Source organism: Centruroides sculpturatus, unplaced genomic scaffold (genome assembly GCF_000671375.1).
Source record: "Centruroides sculpturatus isolate CEXI.00-Female unplaced genomic scaffold, Cexi_2.0 scaffold345, whole genome shotgun sequence".
NCBI lineage: Eukaryota > Metazoa > Arthropoda > Arachnida > Scorpiones > Buthidae > Centruroides > Centruroides sculpturatus.
In genome coordinates this window covers 101758-124378 of record NW_019384515.1, presented here as the reverse complement: position 1 = coordinate 124378, position 22621 = coordinate 101758, and the positions used below count along the sequence as shown (strand labels likewise).

Below are 22621 nucleotides of genomic sequence, written 5' to 3'. Positions count from 1 at the left end.
CTATCGAATTAAACTGTTGGTTAGATTAAATCCGGATGGGTTATTGATAAAATACATTTCTGATTGATCAGATCAAATGATAGGTGCTTTATAAAAAATAAAAAAATAAAAATAAAAAGAATACGAACATTTGCACTCCGATTCACTCAAAAAATAAAATGGCCACCGATAGTAAGTTTCTCAAAATTGCTTATACATTAAAATATTTCTCTCATTAATTCGTACAAAATAAAATACAATAATGATTTATTTTAATATCTTGAAAAATAAATTAATGATGTCGATTGGGATGTCATTATTTCTCTAAATAATTAAGTAAATTATATAATTCTTCCCACTAAATTATTCATGAATATGTCGAGATTAGATTTAAAATATTCTAAGAGATTTTACGTAAATGTGAATAATTTCATGCTTTTAAAATTTAACAAATACAAAAGAAAGTGGGATTTATGTTTTCGTCTTTGGTTTTGTTTCCTTCTAAATTTTCTATATAACGAACAAAGTAAAAGTAAAAAAAAAATGTCTTGTTGTATTTGGGTAGTTTTCTAATGAATCTGTCAAAAGTAATATGAATTATTCCCCCTCCAAATTTGAAAATAGCTTGTAAAAAAACGGAAATCAATTTTTTTTCCCTTCGAAAATCACTGAATTTTGCGAAAAATGTTGTTCGTGTGCTTTGAGTTTTAATGATTTCCTGCAAAATTTCTTTCTGATATAGTTTTTTTTTTTTCTTTCGAATTACTATCGAATTGATCAATTTTAATCCCAGTTTTCAATAGGAGATCCTTCTATATACGTGTACGTATGTCTTACAAGTTATTTATTAACGATGCGAATTAACTAAATAAATTAACTATTAATAATTTATAATATAATTTTAAATTTAGTTATTCTGTTCAAAACGGAAACCTGTTAAAGAGGAAAAAGTATTCTATATCAGCGATTCCGCTTTAGCAGGTTTTATTGTAATTAATTTCGGGTCTACTGTATACAGGTAACTAAACTTAAGGTATTTTAATAATAGTTTTTTCTGTCTAATGATAATTGGATTAAGCTTTAATCATAGTTTCCTGTATATAACATTATATACATCACAACTTATTGGTTATAGTGGAAATCTATAGCTTAAATTAATTTAGAGATTAGTTTCAATTGGGGGTATAAAGCTTAAACGATAATAAGATATATTTATGTCGTAAATTTAAATTAAATCCGAATTATTAATCACAGTTCAGTAATAATGATTAATTAAAATAGTATTATTAAACTGGAAATCAACAAAAAAACCCTCCCTGCATTAGTAATATTTATCACATTTCTTTCCTGAATATTTTTTATAGTAAGTATTGATATATATTAAAAATAATATAAAAATTTCTTGTTAATGTTAAAAGAAAGCAACAGTTACTATTCGATATTATAAAGTTTAATAAATAATTCTCGAACGGCATAATTTGCTTTTGAACATAATTAAATTAATTAAATAACATTTTCGGATCAACATTATAATTTTACGACCAGCGATTTAACTATATAATTAACAATTATTGATTGTTTTCGCCATTCATTAACAGTTAGACTTTTCTGTTTTTGCAAAAAGATTGTGTGCAAAAATTGTGCAAAAATTTCTTCAAAAATAATTTGAAATTCTACAAGGAAATAATCATTATCTGGTGTACCAAACTTCTTTGTTTTGTAAGCATTCTTTGTTGTTGGTTTTTTCCGTTTAAATCGACATCTCGAACTACGAATTATATATCTTTGATGCACCGAAAATTCGAAAATCGTATCATTTGTGATGAAATAATCAATTAATCCATTTAAAGAAATTATATTTCTTTGTCTCTTCTCATCGATAAATCGATGAACAATCGAGTAAATTCAAAATTCGATAAGAATTTCTCCTGAGGAAAAACTTTTCCTGCTTTGAACTTCATCTTCGGAAATGTTCAAATTCTGTTACTCTGTATACATTTTATTGAAATGGAAGTATCATAAATGCTGAAAAGACATTACAGAAGGGAAACTACATTTATTGAAGTTGTCGTCTTTATGGAATTGCTTGAGCTGGATGAAACCTATTATCTATGTTATGTCAAATACTATATACTTGTAGCACTTAAAACAAAGAGATTACTGTTAATAATTTTGGATGGACGAAGATGGATGTCTTAATTTTATAATATAACACTAAGAATTTCTATAGAAGTATTTAAAATAAAACTTTATAATTTATAGAAATGGACGTAATGAATTTAAAAAAATATATATTTCTAAATTATTGATTTATATTTAAATAAATTATAAGATAAACCTTTTAATGGAACGATTCATCAGTCTACATTGGTAATTCTCAACCGGTGGTACTGTAGTGTACCACAGGGGGTAAGCAAGAAGGATCCACACATAGAAGGCTCGGGTGGTATGCCAGTAAAAAAAGGTTGAGAACCGCTGGTCTAAGTCATGTTTCGTGTTTATTAAGAAGTAGAACATACAGTAAAACCTGTCCAAAACGGAACCATAATAAGCCGGAAACCTGTCAAATCGAAAACAATATTCGGTACGTACGAGTCCGGTTTATACAGGTTTAACTGTATATTAGAAAGTTATAAAATATTTTAAAATTGTTATAATCTATTCGACATTTTTGTACGAAATTTGATATTATAAAAGGAACAAAGAAATTCACACGACGTCGTATTCTTGTAGCTTTTTAATGACTTTGTAATAAATTAATTATCAGTTGATTAATTCAGAAAATAATTAGTATATATATATATTTTAATATTTAATTTTAAATAGCGCTAATCGAAACACGAAAAGCAAATTACAAGCTCTTTTTCCATAGTTTCACTACATTGTAAGCAGATATTTATTATCGTAACAATGCAAATTGCAAACGTAAATTGATAAACAGAATTAAATTATATAATTATATCAAGATAAATCTTTATACTAATATATTCAGAATGCTGAATCTATTAAATAATTCCTGAATAATTATACGATATAGAGTAGCTGAAATTCCACAAAGAAGACTTGTCACTCGTAGTTAAAACTTGAACATGTAAGGAATGTCATCCGTAATAAAATGTTAAGATTTTATTACAGATGACATTCCATGTCGTGTGTTGTTAAAACTCAATCCGTAAATATTGGCAGACGAGCCAATAACCGATTACGAATGTAAAAAAGAAAGGGTAGCGAGTGCTGATTAATTGATAGATCAAAGGGAAATCGAGATTGCATTTAGTAAATATGAGTCATAAAAGAAACAGGAAAACTTGAAGTCATCAATGAGTTATGGTTTCTAATATAGAAAATCATAATGGAAGAATATTATTATTTACGACTTTGTAACAAAGTTTAAACAAAGCCTAAGAGCAATATATAAATCATACGTCCATCCAAAGCAAATAAAGATAACTCGAAGAGGGAAAAAGAGAAAATAAGGTTATATTCGGATTGAATTTACTCCCGCTTCCTTCGAGAAAGCTAATAAATACATTAATCATTTACGTTTTCGTCAATAATTTCCTAAGCTTATCTTAGATCCATAAATACGTTGCTTTTAGTAAGAGAATTCACGTCCGATGTCTGAATAATAACTTCTAATTAGCTAAAGAATAGAGATAATTAAATTCCATGGTAATTCATTGTATTTTATGAAGTCATAAATTATAATTAAATTCTTATTTGTTTACAGTTACGTATCCATAGAAAAGTAAAATCCTAGAATAGAACATAATTCTATATTTTTTGAATTAAAAATATAACTTTTTTATCTTCAATGGTATGGCAAAACTGAGGCTCTTCTAGACCCTTAATGTGGCTCTCATACATAGAGAAATAGTACAAAAATCGGATCTTTACCTCCTTATTAGAAGTAGGGATCCGATTTTTGTGCTATTCTTCTGTTTATATATATATAAATTACCGTTCAAATTTAGGATGCGGCTCTCGCGTATTTTTGGCTCCTATCGTGACAAGGTTTAGCCCTCCCTAGTGTATTGAATAGTATTATTATACAAATAATAGGAAGCTTACGTATGCAAATACTTTAAACAATGCTAAATTGAACTATTATCTTTAAAGGAGATTACTGAATTAATCTGTGATTGCAAAGAATATGCTTAGTAAGCAAAGTTTGTGGTCAGTTAATAGTCTTTATTACATGCACGCGAATATATAATATCCGAAATTTCGTTTAGATTTTTAACATTACAACATAATTTAATCTATTGATTTTAGCTGAAACATATTCAAATGTCCATTAATAAAATTAATGTATTGTTTCAGCGATGTTTTCAAACAAAAAATAATAATTTATTTTTATTTTTTTGTAAAAAATAAACGGAATGAAATATTCATAAATATTTATTTAGCATTAATTTTTTATTATCGTCTAACCTCGTAAATCAAACCAGAACAAATACAAAGTCCCATTCATGAATACTGTACTGTATTAAGGTGCTAAAAATTCTAATTTTATATCTACTCGCCCTGATTATAAATTCCCTATTTTTAAAAATAAGCACAGATTAAAATCACAAAACTGGAAAATGTTTGTATGAACATGTTATGAATAATACAAGAAAACAAAATTAACATAGAATGCTATAGCATCTTTAAGTAAAAAAAAAATCCAACAACGAGTTGCTTAACTTTCCCGGCAATAAAGTTAAAATTGTGTGGCGTCATCTGTTATAACATTTCATTTTTAAAAACTTTTTATATTATTAATCATTATAAAATAACTAAAAGCTTAATTTTATGGGTAGAGACGAGTTTTATTTAAAAAAAAATTTTTTTTAATGCTAATAACGAGTAAAATCTTCATTAAATCCGACTCCATTTCAGATATGATATACGACCCCTCTCTATCTCTTCATCCCCTCTATCTTTAACCATCAAAATTTAATAGCATCAATGCATCTAATAAACAAACTTCCCTGCAAAATTTCAGAAATTTTGGAGAAATTTCATAGGAGTTATTAAGCTTCAAAGTGGGAGAAGAAATTCTTGCACCCCACACACAAACCTCCATCCATACAAGAAAAACCTCCATTTCTCGACGTTTTTTAAGATAATTATAACACATTTTCGTCTATTTACATATTAAAAATAATTTTTAATGCTTGGATTAAATATTTTTTTTGTAATACGTACGGTTAAATAATATAAAATTAGAAATTCTACATGAAATTGTTCGATTCTGTAGCTACAGTCGCTTACACTTGAAGTAGCTATCGTGTAACTAAATCAGGGTCGACTCGATTCTTGCAAACCACTAGTGTACAGTGCTATACACAAGTTATTTACGGATAGGAAAAATGATATAGTGGCTAATCCTCTCTATGGCTTGTCAATCCTCTAAGTATTATATCTGTATGTAAGTAGCATGTCATGGATACTCCATTCAAAAGAAAAATGCTCGTGTCAAATTCTAATGTAAGAGGAAGAGACAAGAGAATTATATTATTATTTCTAAAATTTTAAAATTATTATAAATAAATCGATTACTTTTTATTCTTTTTATAATATTTAATTTAAATTTTAGTATATATATATTTTAAAAAAAATTTTTAAAGTTCATTCCTATAAAATAAAGCATAAAGCAATGTTTCAAAATAAATATTTATTTTTTAGAAGAATTGAGTTAGAAATTTATAGTGTTAATGCATAAATCGATGTATTTTTTTTCAAAATTTTTTAAAAAAAAAAGAATAATTTTGAAAATTCTGGCTTCAATTAATGTAAATTTGTTCTCACGTAGCTTTATTTTCGTCACATTTTTTGGTCCTTTTAACTCTATCATATTTGTTCGTTTGCAGGAGCATATTTGGTGACGTTAGTACTTAATATTCTTCAAGCTTTAACATTTTTAATACTCTAATTTTCAAATATTAAGTGGAATATTTCCTAGCGTTTCTCATTGTTATAAAATTACGATTATAAAAATTTATGTATTGATTAAAATGATTATTTCTAGGTGGGTATACGAAAGTATTGTCTGTTTATGGACGTGTTACACGTATATTTGATGTTGTTTTATTTCTTTCCATATTTTTACTCTAATAGCATCTAAATCTTTTCAATAATTCTTATTTGTAATGTATTGTTTTAATATTTTCCAGTGTTTATTTTTTTAAGGATCATTGTACTGTGTATATACGACCTTCCATGAGAAACTGCACCTGCAGTGTGTTAAATTTAAATTATTATGCATTATACAAATGATGTATTTTAATATAACAAACGTTATCGCTGCTTGATGTTGTTTTATTTATTAATATTAATTGTTGTTTTATCCAATACTAATTTTTGTATTATAGAGAAGAGTGTACTTAATTCACGATATTATTATTGTTTTTTTTAAATTAAAATAAATAAATAAAACAGATTAACGAGCATAAATTTTTCTGTAGATCAATAAATTCAGACCTGAAACATTTGACCTTTACATGCAAATAAGAGAGTTTCTTTTTTAGTTGCAAATATCCTTGATTTAAGTAATGGTGCATGAAAAAGTTTATTTCTTAAATTTTTTTTTAATCGAGAGATTTTAAATCAAATTTAACTTCAATTTTCCTATTCACTAATTCGAATTATATACACTTAATGGTGATATTTTAAATTAAACTTTTCATTTTCAGTAATTAGAAAATATAAGATGATAGACTGAGATATAAAATAAACACGAGAAGAAATATTTAAGAAGTTAAATCAATATAACTCAAAAAAACTAAAAAAAAAAAAGAAAGAAAAACTTCGGCAACGAGTTGCGTAACTTTCCCGGCAAAAGAATTTAAAATTTTGTATGGCTCTATCTATTACAGATTTTATTTTAAAAACGTTTTATATTATTAATTATTATAAAATGCCAAAAAGATTAGTTTTGAGAGTAGAGATAAGTTTTATTTAAAAAATTGTAATGAGTAAAATCTTCATTAAGCCCTACTCGAGATACAAAACACGATCCCCTTCTATCTCCCCACCCCGTCCACCTTTAACCACCTAAATTTGATAGCATAAATGCCCCTAATATACAAATCTCTCTGCAAAAATTCAGAAAATTTCGACAAAAAACACAGGAGTTATTAAGCTACAAAATGGATGAATAAAATCGTCACTTCACAAATGCTATAGCATCCAATCCATACATACAGAGAAAAAAACCCAAACTATTTTGTATTTTTCGACGTTTCAATGTCTTCTAAATCCAAAAATGTAAAAATCGTAAGTGGAGGGATCATTTTGTGACCGATCACCATACTTTCTCTTCGTTATAACAGCTAGAAAAGTAAAAATGAAAATAAGATAGGCCTACTTTTGAAATAAATTTATTAGTGAACTCAAGTACTAATTTAATTAATTTACATTTAATTATATTATTTTTAAAGTTAAGAATCGATGGAGATAAATAATAAAGTTGTAACTTATATCTATAAAAAAAAAAAAAAAAAAAAAATTCTAGTATCAGATTTTCGTTCTTTCACATTTCTCACCTCCCCAGATATGCTTCAATATATAGCAAAAATGTTAGATTTCTTGTTGATCTAATGTGGCATCTGTCCTTAAAATTTCATATTCTTATTGTAAAAGTGATACTAAAAACAAAAATAGAGAATAGAATGGCAGGTGACCGACAAAAGCAAAATAGAACTACTTTTTTTTCTTTCTTTCTTTGACAAAAAATACCCAGGAACTATAACTTCATTTCTGTCTTATAATATTTTTATAACAATATTACTAAATAAAATAAAATTTGATTTTTATGGGCAGAAGAAATGTCTTTCTTTGAATTATTAAATAGTTTTAAAAAAAAATTTTTTTAAATAATATTTAAGGTTATAATTTGGGAGATTTTAAGAAAATGTCTTAAGTTATAAATAAAAAATGTTTTTTTTTTTAAGTTTAATTAGAAGATTTAATAAATTAATTGTTGATGTTTTTCCCGTTATTTTAGCATAAAAAATCAGAAAAATCAGAAGAAATTGTTGGTAAGTGAATTTATTTATGAATTATATAAAATTAATTAAAATTATTTCAGTACAAATTAATTATTAACTTAATTATTCGATAAATAATTCAATTAATGATAAAATAAAATTAATTTATCATTATTAAATAATAAATTTTACAATTATTTGCTTTAATTTTTAATTTTTGTTTTTTAGTGAGAATTTTTATAATTAATTAATATCAGATAAATTTTCAAAGGATGTATTGTCTTAGTTAGAAGCAATTACAAAACATTATAATAAATTTAAAAATATATATTTGGAGTTACTTTGAAAATGATAAAGGAATATCGACTAGCAATCACTAACAGATAAAACTATCTTTACGAGCATTATCGTAATTTTTATGATACTGAAATATGTCTCTACAGGTAAATGTCATATTCGATCGCCAGCTAAAACGAGAAGAGAAAGCGTCGAGGTAGTCGTCACGGACGACACTCAACCGGAGACTAAACCAAGAGGAGTACAAAAGAGTAAAGATGGAATAGTTCGAGTAACCAGACCGGTTACTACAGCAAATGGTGATGCTGCCCCACCTCATCGCACTCAGCGTATCAGTAGACCGATCCAAGTAGTGGCTAAATCGGAAGCTGTGGTGCCTAGAAAATTAATAAACGTGGAAACAAAAGTTAAAAAACAACACGCCGAAGCGAAATCTTCACCGGAAGTTTCCCCGAAAAGAATCGCAAAAGTAAAATCTCCCACAGAAAATGTCTCGAATAAAAAGGTTCACGTAAAAGCACCCTCTGTGGTAAAAGTGACTTCGAGTCACGAACCCGGAGTTGCTAAAAGTAAAGAGCCAATTAAAGACGAAAGTAAAGAAATTTCCGTAATTGCTACTACTACTACTACTACTACAGTCGATACAGTAATTAGTTCGGTAATTACTACTGTCTCTCAAACGTCTCCCATCATGGATCGGCCCATAATATCAGTGGATGTCACCGTAGTGAGTAGATCTTCGACGACTACCAACGTTATTCTTACCACGTCTTCTAAGTCTGGTATGACTAATACAATAGCTAATATCAGCACCGTAACTGTCACATCAAAATCGAATGCTGCTAACAATATTCGAAGTTCAACTGTTTCAATTTTGCCCCCGCAGCCATTAGAAAGTAGTTGCAAGACTCAGTTACAAGAGAAATCGACAAGCGTTCACGCTACTACATTGCCAAGAATTAAGAAAGCAGAAGGGAATAAGGAAAAAGCAATTTTGTCTCAGAACAAAACATCGGAAGAATGGATATCGAACAAAGAGGAAAATCAATCGTTTCCAAGTAAGGAAGCAGAAGAATGTACGGATGAAACAAACCAAAATAATTTACCTGAGAGTAGAAAACCCGAAGAACAAATAGTGGGAACGGAACAAGGTCCTTTGAGAATGATGAAAACGGAAAAGTGGAAAACTGAGCAAGAAAAACCTATATACAGAAGTTCCGCTGATGAATGGATTTCGAGTGCAGAGCAGGATACTTTATCTAGACGTATAATCTGCGATGAGCGAAGAAGCAGTCTGGATTCTAGCATTATAACTCGAGGCAAAAAGCGGGAAGAGCAGATAACGGGCTTGGAAAAAACTACTATCACAAAAACCGAAGATTGGTCAATAAATTCTGAAAATTTGTCCGGAAATCACGTGTCCGAAGAACTAACCAAGGGCGTTGAACTAAGCGCGTTATCTCGATTGAATAAATCGAAAGAATGGACGAGTGCCGACATAAGTACGCTATCAAAAGTAAAGGATTCGGAACAGTTGGCAGAAAGTCCAATTAAACTGATCGATAGTTCTTCGAGTGTCATTAAAGCCGCAGAAAATAGAATGGATTCCCACCGAATAGAATTGACGTCGTCTAGAGATAGTACAAATAACAACGGTCTTTCGTCTTCGGATCAATTAGGAACAAATTATCAAATCAAACCTCTACAAGACAATGCTAATCAAGGACAGAACAAACAGAAACCGAGAACAATCGATTTACAACCACAGAAAAAAGTAAAACAGAAAGTAGAGACTGCCGACTGGTCGCCCGTGTCGGACTTATCACCAATTCTCGACGTGTCGCCCTCTCTAGAGGCGGCCGAACAAGAACTTATAGAAAAGTTCCGACACAGAAGCGACTCAGAAGGTAACGCTAATCAAACTTCGACGTCATCCAATATACCACGTGCGACGAGTGGCACCATTTCGGGAATGCTGGCCGATTTCAATAAAGCGCTCGGTCTTCTCGACACGTCTCCCATCGAAGACGTACAGAAGAAAGAAAAGTCACTTTCGGAAAGTCCCCCGGCCGTAAGTACCCCCGTGGCTCCCGTTACTACCGAGTCTGCCGTATATCACCCGGTACGTCAACAGAGAAATCAGCAGCAACCGGGAACACCGAGACGCACCAGACGTCTTCCCCAGCCCACTATGGAACAGATGCAGGCAGCCGTTGCCATGGCTGCGCACGGACCTCGAGATAAACAATCGATAGCGATGACGTCGGTGAGTACTGGCTCTACGTCACTTCCTGTCACTACCAGTCAGAGACCCGTTTCTCCCATCATGCCATGGAGAACAATAGATAGCTACTTAATGTCGGATGCTGACGAATATGACGGGCGTACGGTTACTTTGCACGACATTAGCAGTACGGTAACTACTTCGACTGCCGAAAGCGTACCAATTACGACCGTCGCACCCTCTCAGTCGGCTGACATCACCATAACCGAATCTTCGGAACTGTCACCGGATAAAAGTGCAGTTTCCGATCAATCAGAAGTCTCTAACTCACTCACAACTTTATCATATTCTTTGGCGCAGGTACTTCAATTTTCTTTCTTTACTTGCATACTTAAAACTTTTGTGCTCATTTGTTTTGTTTAAATGATTTTCGTAGGATACGGAAGAACAGTTAGAACTGGATAGCATAAAATTGAGCAAACTGCGTAGAAAACTCCCATCAGTGCCAAGTGCCGATTACGGCAAGATTCCAAGTGGCACTAAGCGATCGAAAGACCGCACTAGGACACTTTCCACTGGTGCAACCCCTCTCTACACTCAAGAGTTGTTATCTAATGGAGAAACTCCATTGGAGGAAGTTCCGCAAAGTGACGATACTCTATCGAAATCCAAACTGAATCCTCAACAGAGATCATCTAGCGCCGACGGTGATTATGTTCGCAACATATCACCCACTAGACAAGCTTATTCGCCAGAACCGGCGCATAGTTTTGCTTCTAGGAAAGAGCTCAGCGTGTCTCAAGGAAACTTATCTTATCTACGAACTCCCAGCCCTTTGTTGGGCTCGGAATCTCGTCAGATAACCGGAGCGGGTACGAATCTTCCGGTATACATGAAAACTTTAAAGCAACAATTGCGCGATGAACTCAAAGCCGTCACAGAAGAACGTAAACGAGCGCAAGAAGTAAGAAAAGAACGTGACTTTTATCTAAACACGGAGCAAGAAAGTTACATGCCTCAACCGTGGCAAGAAGACACTTCACTTCAATACGACACCTTAGCTACACACAGAAAGTTATTACATACAACTCCTGCTCCTTCGACAATAGCCAGAAGACAAACTTCTCCTCATACGTCACCGAGAAAAGGAAGACGTCGTCACACTTCAGACGTATCTTTAAGACCGTTTTCGCCTATTAAAGAAGATAGATCGTCGGAAGGAGATTCGAAACCCATTAAGACGTCTCCAATCGAACCAGAAGTTGCGAAAATGGAAGAATTAAACTCTTTAGAAAAATCTAAAGAGACAACCGGGACGGAAATCGAACAGTACTTTCAACAATACTCTGAAGAACTGGCTAAGTAAGTATTAGGAGGATCGTTTGCATACTGAGATTAAAATTATAAGCTAATAAATGTTAATTGTAATGCACGCGTATGATTTAATAAGATTAGATAAATACGTAATATAATGTATGGGAGTGGGGTACCATTCGGTGGTCAAACAGGCAGCCACTTTGGTTGGTTTTCTTTCGACTGTCGCCATGGAAACCACAGTCCAAGCGTGAAGGGATGGAAGATTATTCTCTCTAGTTTATCTACTACGTTTCAGTTTTATATTTTACTTATTTTTTTCATCGAAAGAGGAATTTAAAATATCGATATATCAAATTTGTTTTTTTCTCCTCCTCCTTTTTCGATGAATTTGAAAAGCTTTCTACACGCTAATCGTCTCCTTTCATATAAATAAAAATATTATAAATGGATTCCATGCATGACAGTAAACAAGATTCTTTGAATTTGAATAAAATTGAATTGCCGCGATTCGGGACGATGGTTTCTCGATGATTAAATTTTCCACAGATGAAGTCCGGGCACGAATTTCTAAAGAAATTTTTAGGTGAAATATTCGAAAATTATTGCATTAGTATACGAATATTTACCACTCCTTTTTTGCAGGATAAGAACGGAAAACGGTGCAAACATCTCGACCACTCCTCCATTCGTATCCGATTCCTGGTTAAAGAATTCAAATTCTTGTTATTTGACTACGGAACGAAAAAAACAACGTAAAGAAAAAAAGTCGAGGAAACCTCGTTCCTGGCATCCTTCTCCTTACGTATCTGAAGACGAAGACGAACAAATGACACGAGAAGAAAAGAAAGCAAAGATAAAAGCGGAGATCGCTAGACGCAGGCAACAAATTGAAGAAAATACAAGATTACACGAAGAACTGATGAAATTAGCTAAATCGAGAGAAAAAGCCGAACAGATAGGTTAGTAAATGACTGTTTTTTTTTTTTTTNGGAAGAAGAACGAAAGTACTGTACTTCGTATTTTTTAATAAATAAATAATAAATATTTTATAATAAGTAAATTTAGTTGTTTGTATCTTTAAATATTACGTTTTTAAACATTTACGTAACAATTATATTGTTAATAATGAATTGGTCACTGTAAGATTTATGTTCGGCGGCTAATCTATTCACCTCGCTAATCATCATTCTTGTTTCTACATTGGAAACAATGTTTATAGCCAAATACAAATTGGGAAACGTGTCCCAATTGTATTATTTATTATATTATAAATTCATTTTCTGTTTGTTCGCTTCCAATTATAATGCATAATAAAATAAACCGTGCATTAATTTCCTCCATTTTGATTATAGCATTGACAATTCGCGTGTTGTTGTTGTTCTTTTTTTTACGTAAAGTTTTATTATTTTTAAGATGAAATTTTGTATATTTTATATTTAAAAAAAAAAACAAAAAATACATTTTATTATAACTGAAAAAATATGTTTTTGGTTTTTCTCATGTTAAACATCTCTTTACCAGGATTTTCCAGTGGAAAATTTTTGGCTTNAACAATATTCGGTACGTACGAGTCCGGTTTATACAGGTTTAACTGTATATTAGAAAGTTATAAAATATTTTAAAATTGTTATAATCTATTCGACATTTTTGTACGAAATTTGATATTATAAAAGGAACAAAGAAATTCACACGACGTCGTATTCTTCTAGCTTTTTAATGACTTTGTAATAAATTAATTATCAGTTGATTAATTCAGAAAATAATTAGTATATATATATATTTTAATATTTAATTTTAAATAGCGCTAATCGAAACACGAAAAGCAAATTACAAGCTCTTTTTCCATAGTTTCACTACATTATAAGCAGATATTTATTATCGTAACAATGCAAATTGCAAACGTAAATTGATAAACAGAATTAAATTATGTAATTATATCAAGATAAATCTTTATACTAATATATTCAGAATGCTGAATCTATTAAATAATTCCTGAATAATTATACGATATAGAGTAGCTGAAATTCCACAAAGAAGACTTGTCACTCGTAGTTAAAACTTGAACATGTAAGGAATGTCATCCGTAATAAAATGTTAAGATTTTATTACAGATGACATTCCATGTCGTGTGTTGTTAAAACTCAATCTGTAAATATTGGCAGACGAGCCAATAACCGATTACGAATGTAAAAAAGAAAGGGTAGCGAGTGCTGATTAATTGATAGATCAAAGGGAAATCGAGATTGCATTTAGTAAATATGAGTCATAAAAGAAACAGGAAAACTTGAAGTCATCAATGAGTTATGGTTTCTAATATAGAAAATCATAATGGAAGAATATTATTATTTACGACTTTGTAACAAAGTTTAAACAAAGCCTAAGAGCAATATATAAATCATACGTCCATCCAAAGCAAATAAAGATAACTCGAAGAGGGAAAAAGAGAAAATAAGGTTATATTCGGATTGAATTTACTCCCGCTTCCTTCGAGAAAGCTAATAAATACATTAATCATTTACGTTTTCGTCAATAATTTCCTAAGCTTATCTTAGATCCATAAATACGTTGCTTTTAGTAAGAGAATTCACGTCCGATGTCTGAATAATAACTTCTAATTAGCTAAAGAATAGAGATAATTAAATTCCATGGTAATTCATTGTATTTTATGAAGTCATAAATTATAATTAAATTCTTATTTGTTTACAGTTACGTATCCATAGAAAAGTAAAATCCTAGAATAGAACATAATTCTATATTTTTTGAATTAAAAATATAACTTTTTTATCTTCAATGGTATGGCAAAACTGAGGCTCTTCTAGACCCTTAATGTGGCTCTCATACATAGAGAAATAGTACAAAAATCGGATCTTTACCTCCTTATTAGAAGTAGGGATCCGATTTTTGTGCTATTCTTCTGTTTATATATATATAAATTACCGTTCAAATTTAGGATGCGGCTCTCGCGTATTTTTGGCTCCTATCGTGACAAGGTTTAGCCCTCCCTAGTGTATTGAATAGTATTATTATACAAATAATAGGAAGCTTACGTATGCAAATACTTTAAACAATGCTAAATTGAACTATTATCTTTAAAGGAGATTACTGAATTAATCTGTGATTGCAAAGAATATGCTTAGTAAGCAAAGTTTGTGGTCAGTTAATAGTCTTTATTACATGCACGCGAATATATAATATCCGAAATTTCGTTTAGATTTTTAACATTACAACATAATTTAATCTATTGATTTTAGCTGAAACATATTCAAATGTCCATTAATAAAATTAATGTATTGTTTCAGCGATGTTTTCAAACAAAAAATAATAATTTATTTTTATTTTTTTGTAAAAAATAAACGGAATGAAATATTCATAAATATTTATTTAGCATTAATTTTTTATTATCGTCTAACCTCGTAAATCAAACCAGAACAAATACAAAGTCCCATTCATGAATACTGTACTGTATTAAGGTGCTAAAAATTCTAATTTTATATCTACTCGCCCTGATTATAAATTCCCTATTTTTAAAAATAAGCACAGATTAAAATCACAAAACTGGAAAATGTTTGTATGAACATGTTATGAATAATACAAGAAAACAAAATTAACATAGAATGCTATAGCATCTCTAAGTAAAAAAAAAATCCAACAACGAGTTGCTTAACTTTCCCGGCAATAAAGTTAAAATTGTGTGGCGTCATCTGTTATAACATTTCATTTTTAAAAACTTTTTATATTATTAATCATTATAAAATAACTAAAAGCTTAATTTTATGGGTAGAGACGAGTTTTATTTAAAAAAAAATTTTTTTTAATGCTAATAACGAGTAAAATCTTCATTAAATCCGACTCCATTTCAGATATGATATACGACCCCTCTCTATCTCTTCATCCCCTCTATCTTTAACCATCAAAATTTAATAGCATCAATGCATCTAATAAACAAACTTCCCTGCAAAATTTCAGAAATTTTGGAGAAATTTCATAGGAGTTATTAAGCTTCAAAGTGGGAGAAGAAATTCGTGCACCCCACACACAAACCTCCATCCATACAAGAAAAACCTCCATTTCTCGACGTTTTTTAAGATAATTATAACACATTTTCGTCTATTTACATATTAAAAATAATTTTTAATGCTTGGATTAAATATTTTTTTTGTAATACGTACGGTTAAATAATATAAAATTAGAAATTCTACATGAAATTGTTCGATTCTGTAGCTACAGTCGCTTACACTTGAAGTAGCTATCGTGTAACTAAATCAGGGTCGACTCGATTCTTGCAAACCACTAGTGTACAGTGCTATACACAAGTTATTTACGGATAGGAAAAATGATATAGTGGCTAATCCTCTCTATGGCTTGTCAATCCTCTAAGTATTATATCTGTATGTAAGTAGCATGTCATGGATACTCCATTCAAAAGAAAAATGCTCGTGTCAAATTCTAATGTAAGAGGAAGAGACAAGAGAATTATATTATTATTTCTAAAATTTTAAAATTATTATAAATAAATCGATTACTTTTTATTCTTTTTATAATATTTAATTTAAATTTTAGTATATATATATTTTAAAAAAAATTTTTAAAGTTCATTCCTATAAAATAAAGCATAAAGCAATGTTTCAAAATAAATATTTATTTTTTAGAAGAATTGAGTTAGAAATTTATAGTGTTAATGCATAAATCGATGTATTTTTTTTCAAAATTTTTTAAAAAAAAAAGAATAATTTTGAAAATTCTGGCTTCAATTAATGTAAATTTGTTCTCACGTAGCTTTATTTTCGTCACATTTTTTGGTCCTTTTAACTCTATCATATTTGTTCGTTTGCAGGAGCATATTTGGTGACGTTAGTACTTAATATTCTTCAAGCTTTAACATTTTTAATACTCTAATTTTCAAATATTAAGTGGAATATTTCCTAGCGTTTCTCATTGTTATAAAATTACGATTATAAAAATTTATGTATTGATTAAAATGATTATTTCTAGGTGGGTATACGAAAGTATTGTCTGTTTATGGACGTGTTACACGTATATTTGATGTTGTTTTATTTCTTTCCATATTTTTACTCTAATAGCATCTAAATCTTTTCAATAATTCTTATTTGTAATGTATTGTTTTAATATTTTCCAGTGTTTATTTTTTTAAGGATCATTGTACTGTGTATATACGACCTTCCATGAGAAACTGCACCTGCAGTGTGTTAAATTTAAATTATTATGCATTATACAAATGATGTATTTTAATATAACAAACGTTATCGCTGCTTGATGTTGTTTTATTTATTAATATTAATTGTTGTTTTATCCAATACTAATTTTTGTATTATAGAGAAGAGTGTACTTAATTCACGATATTATTATTGTTTTTTTTAAATTAAAATAAATAAATAAAACAGATTAACGAGCATAAATTTTTCTGTAGATCAATAAATTCAGACCTGAAACATTTGACCTTTACATGCAAATAAGAGAGTTTCTTTTTTAGTTGCAAATATCCTTGATTTAAGTAATGGTGCATGAAAAAGTTTATTTCTTAAATTTTTTTTTAATCGAGAGATTTTAAATCAAATTTAACTTCAATTTTCCTATTCACTAATTCGAATTATATACACTTAATGGTGATATTTTAAATTAAACTTTTCATTTTCAGTAATTAGAAAATATAAGATGATAGACTGAGATATAAAATAAACACGAGAAGAAATATTTAAGAAGTTAAATCAATATAACTCAAAAAAACTAAAAAAAAAAAAGAAAGAAAAACTTCGGCAACGAGTTGCGTAACTTTCCCGGCAAAAGAATTTAAAATTTTGTATGGCTCTATCTATTACAGATTTTATTTTAAAAACGTTTTATATTATTAATTATTATAAAATGCCAAAAAGATTAGTTTTGAGAGTAGAGATAAGTTTTATTTAAAAAATTGTAATGAGTAAAATCTTCATTAAGCCCTACTCGAGATACAAAACACGATCCCCTTCTATCTCCCCACCCCGTCCACCTTTAACCACCTAAATTTGATAGCATAAATGCCCCTAATATACAAATCTCTCTGCAAAAATTCAGAANTATTTTTTTTTCCTAAAAATTAACACGCAATTTAAAGCCAAAACGTTACATTAATTGGAATGTGTTGAGTTAATTGAGATGGTTTTGGTAAATTATTTAATTAGCCAATTGAGTTGATTGTACGATGTAGACCGACTTAATTTAATAATATTAGTTAATTAATTTACAGTTTTTAAAATGATTTAAATTATCCATTTTACAAAAAAAAAACATACACACACACACAAACAAAATTGATAATTAAGATTTCACTTACAATCAAATACTTCAAAGTTTAAACGTATTTTTAAGGGCATCTTTTTTATGTTTAAATACGAAAACAATACTATAAATTGTAATACAATTATCACGTTGATTAATATCAATAGATATTATTGATATAAATTAACGTTTTGAGAATGTTAATAACTTAAAAAACATTGAAAAAAATTTCATAAAAAAATAATTTAAAATTTTTAATTAAAAAAGGAAACACCAGATCGAATATAATATTAAATATTTCCTATATAAAAGAATAAATTAATTTGAAAATGACATAATACATTATTCTATTTTTTTAAAGGAAAAAAAAAACTTTTAATCTAAAGAGAAATATATAAATATTATTTTTTTCTGGATCTCATTGATCATTATTTTTATTTTATTTTTTATTTTTCTCGCTCGTCAATTTTCCTTTTTTTTTATATCTTTTTTTTAAAAAAAAAATAAATTAACAAATGCCGAGAATCCTCGAAAATTGAGATTGTATCAGATTTTTTTTTTTTTTAAAGAACCACTTGGGAAATAAATGCTATTAAATTTTTATATATTTAAATTTAAGTATGAAGTATAAAAAAAATAATGTTTTAAATATTAGTTAACTTTTTAAATTTATTATTATTATTATTTTTAGTTCAGACACAGTATGTCAGACAGTGCGGAGACACAGATAAACAATCTCACATTGATACAGAATCAATGACAGACAATGCATTATTAAGACAAATGAGGAAAATGCAAGTAAGAATTTTTTATTTTTCATTCATATTAATCATTTTTTATCGTAGATTTAAAAAAATAATAATATTATTATTTACAGAGACAAACTGTGATCAGAACTCCTCAAAAATACGAATTTCCAGTTAAAAGAATTTTATTAACTCGAGATCCGAAAGATCGATCCGTTAGCGGTAAGTTTTATTTTGAATTTTCCAAAATAATCTATCATTATATTAATTTTAATCAAGAGAATGTATTGGACTAATGTAAAGATAAATTATTTTTCTTTTTCTTCTTTGTTATTCTTCTAAGTTTTTTTTTTTTATCTTCTAGTGGAAATTTCTCTTAATTAATTCTGTACTCGAAATGTTTCTTTTGAAGAAACTAATAGACATATCTTCCTTTGGAGATTACTTCTATAATTAGACCAACAGAATGATAGCCAATTTGTTTGATTCCATCCAAACAGTCTGGATCGTCTTACAATAACTCTTCTCTCTTCAGAATAAGATAAAAAGGACAAAATAAACCGTAAACAAACTTTTATTACCGTAATTATCTTCACGTATTATTTATTATAAATGATAGGGGAATTTTTAAATAAAAGTTTACTTATAAAACACAACTCTCAAACTTTCAAAGATAATTCCACTAATGATAACGAAGAGGAAGAGGAAGAATTTAGAAATCGTAAAGTTTCCTCGCTTATGCCAAATGTTATTTGTCAAGAGAAGTAAGTAGCTCGACAGCGTGTGAAACTTCAGAAAACTTACACATTTTAATGTGTCCGAATAAATTANTTTTAATATTATTCCGCATTGATTTCATTTTGTTAGAGGAAGTGGCAAATTTTTAACTAGAAAGACTATCATTCCTTGAGAGTCTAACTGAATAACTATAGAACGAACTGGTGCGCTAATCAAGTTTCCGGATAAGAAAACCGACAATACCAGATGTTAAGTCGATTTATATATATATATATAGCCTATATTTTTTTTTTCTTCTCTTTCTACAAGAGAAATATTTTTAGAATCTGTGACCTAGCAACACCTGATTCCGACACCGTGTACAGAACTGAGAGCAAAGAAATCAAATCCATCTGACGGTTGTATAATGATCAACAGAGTTCATAATCAATTTTTACATGAAGTTAAACAGAAATTCGATGCTAATCTCTAGCCTTGAATGATAAATATAAACGTCGTTCCATATTAATAATAGAGAAACACGCTTCCTCTTCGATTTAGTAAATATACAGAATTTATAAAATTTCAATAGACGAATTGCAATTTTAATTTAAAATATAGATTAAGATTTAATACTTTTATTAAAGTAACTGGAAACTTTACCAATTGAATATTTAAAATAGAATATCGTCAATTTATTATTAAAAAGTTTTAAAATAATTTTTTTTTTTTTTTACTGTTTCGAATGTTGATGTAGTTCCCTGAATCCCCTGAACTTTTGTAGTTAATTTACATAAATATNTATTTGATTGCTTAATATCTATAAATTAATTTTTTTACTTTTTAAGTACCGATTCGAAATATTAAAAATTTAATCAATAGGAGAAGAAGTAGAAGAGGGAAAATTGAATATTATATACAATATACTTCCTCTATTGAGATGAAATTCGAAAGATTGGATAGAAATTAGAAAAATTTTATAATGTAAAGAAAAGTTTAGTTCAAAGATTTGATAGAAAATTGCATTGGATACGTGAATATCTCGATGATAATTTGTTAGAAAAATAAAAATAGACAAAGATAAATCTATTTCTGTTTATTTTTATTTTCTCAATCAAACTTCGTTAGAATTTTGAAATATCTTCTTTCTATATTTCCCTCTCTTTCTGTAAAAAAAGAACTTTGGAAAATAGATTAACTCCTTATTTTTCTCCTGTTGATGCTTATCACGCTGTATTTAACCTTATTTTTGTAATTTATTTAGTAAAGTAACATTATATTGAATTGAATTTTATCGCAGAAAACAATGTGTGTTCGAAAAAAAAAAACTTTTTAAATTTAATTTCGTCTTCTCTGCCGTATCCAAAGTTATTACATTCACTTAAGATTTGACTTATAAGGTCATATTCTGAACGACTTTTTCTACATCCCTACCAATTCACACGAAAGTTAACTCGACAATCAAACATCTCCTAACATTATCGGGTGGTAAATAGTCTATACTACAAGTAACTTACGTAAATATAATAAATTTATTTTGCGTAAGATATTTTTGATGAATATTTCATGTAGTTGTATAATGACTAGAGATTAAAAGAAATGTACTTCCTGTAGAATACAACAGTAGCTACAAAATGTCACCGACTTTAGATACCATGTACAGGACAAGTCATACGACGACGACGACCAGCAGCAGAACAGCAGATTCCATGCTCCCAGGAGATACTACCAGCGTTCTGCAAGCTATCGATGAGATATTAAGAAAGGAAACTCAAGGGGTATCATCCGTCAGATCTTCTCAATACTTCAGTTCTCCAACCTCCTCCGTGTATTCCACAATGCCCAGATCTCGGTGAGACAGAACTAAGCTTTGTTCAAATAACAAAAAAAAAAAACTCTATATTGTTCTATCCGTATCGTTTATCAATATTATATAATTATTTTTAATTTAACAATTTTTTAAATTTGTTAAATATTTCTTATTTTAATTCTTTTTCTATTAATGAAGATGAATTTAATTAATAGGAGTAGTCAGAATCTCTTATTTAATGAATAAGGCTTGTATACAATCGCACGGTATCGAAATTTTTCCGGTTTAGTCAAGTTTCCGTTTTATCCAGGTTCCGTTTTTGACAGGTTTTAATGTAAGATAGAAAATATTTCATAAGCTTCGCCGTCTCTGTTTATTACTGTTCTATATACAAAAATAACTATACATCTACTACTCTTAATAACATTTCTTAGTACGTATAGTAATAAGATTTCGTATCGAATATCTCCATTTTTTCCATCCTTTATAGTTATTTTCTCGAATTTCTGATTTGGGTTTCATATCGTGTAGTGCTACATGCAAGAACGTTAAATATGTCACCTATCCTTTATACATTTGACATGTTCTGCACTGATTTAGCATAGTTAAAAATGTTCCTAATTGACCACGCATTGCAATTCTACACGCAGTGATTGAAGTTGTATTTTAAAAGCACAAAGCAATCTAACGCATTAACAGATGATTTCAAGATAAAATATGAATTGTAAAGCAATTTACATGCAAAATCATGACATTAAATTTAAACGCATACTTTATTTGATGTTAAATTATCATATTTTATTCTATTCGTGATATAAAACTGATTTATTGTCGTTGATTATATATTGTTTCAACGTTCAGATTCAAAAATATCTCAACCCATTGCTTATGTTGAGTAATTAAGACAGATAACTTAATTTTATTCGCCCATAAATCATGCTAAATAATTAGACTAATTCATAATATCTTAAGATAATATCTTAAATTAGTAAACATTTTTCAAATTAAAAAGAAAATTGGACAAGATATTCTTATATTAACAGAATATTGTATAAATATAAATACTATAGGCCTATATATATATACCAGTGTCGCGTTATGGCTTTCGGGGGCCTTAGGCCCAAATTTTAGGGCCCATCCATTACACATCATGTTTTTAAATACGTTTTCAGGCTGAAATTTTCAAAAATTGTAGATCTATAACTTCCATTGGTTTCTGTCCGTCTTCCTGTCTGTTCTTCCTTAATCTCGAGAACTGAGTTAGTTAGATGAAAGTCGA

At 29.1% G+C, this 22621-nt stretch overlaps 1 protein-coding gene across 4 annotated transcripts in view; it reads left to right on the top strand.

Moving 5' to 3' along the window:
• Positions 1-22621, top strand: part of LOC111622542 — a 71222-nt gene that overhangs the window by 39505 nt on the left and 9096 nt on the right. For all 4 annotated transcript variants that reach the window (XR_002756288.1, XM_023364945.1, XM_023364947.1 and 1 more), the window contains exons 4-8: positions 7973-8006; positions 8399-10836; positions 10913-11838; positions 12436-12752; positions 21147-21384. Coding sequence is in view for 3 of the 4 variants with exons in the window: in XM_023364945.1 (XP_023220713.1) it covers positions 7973-8006; positions 8399-10836; positions 10913-11838; positions 12436-12752; positions 21147-21384 (3953 nt within the window). In the remaining variant the exon portion in view is untranslated. The remainder of the gene's footprint in view (positions 1-7972; positions 8007-8398; positions 10837-10912; positions 11839-12435; positions 12753-21146; positions 21385-22621) is intronic.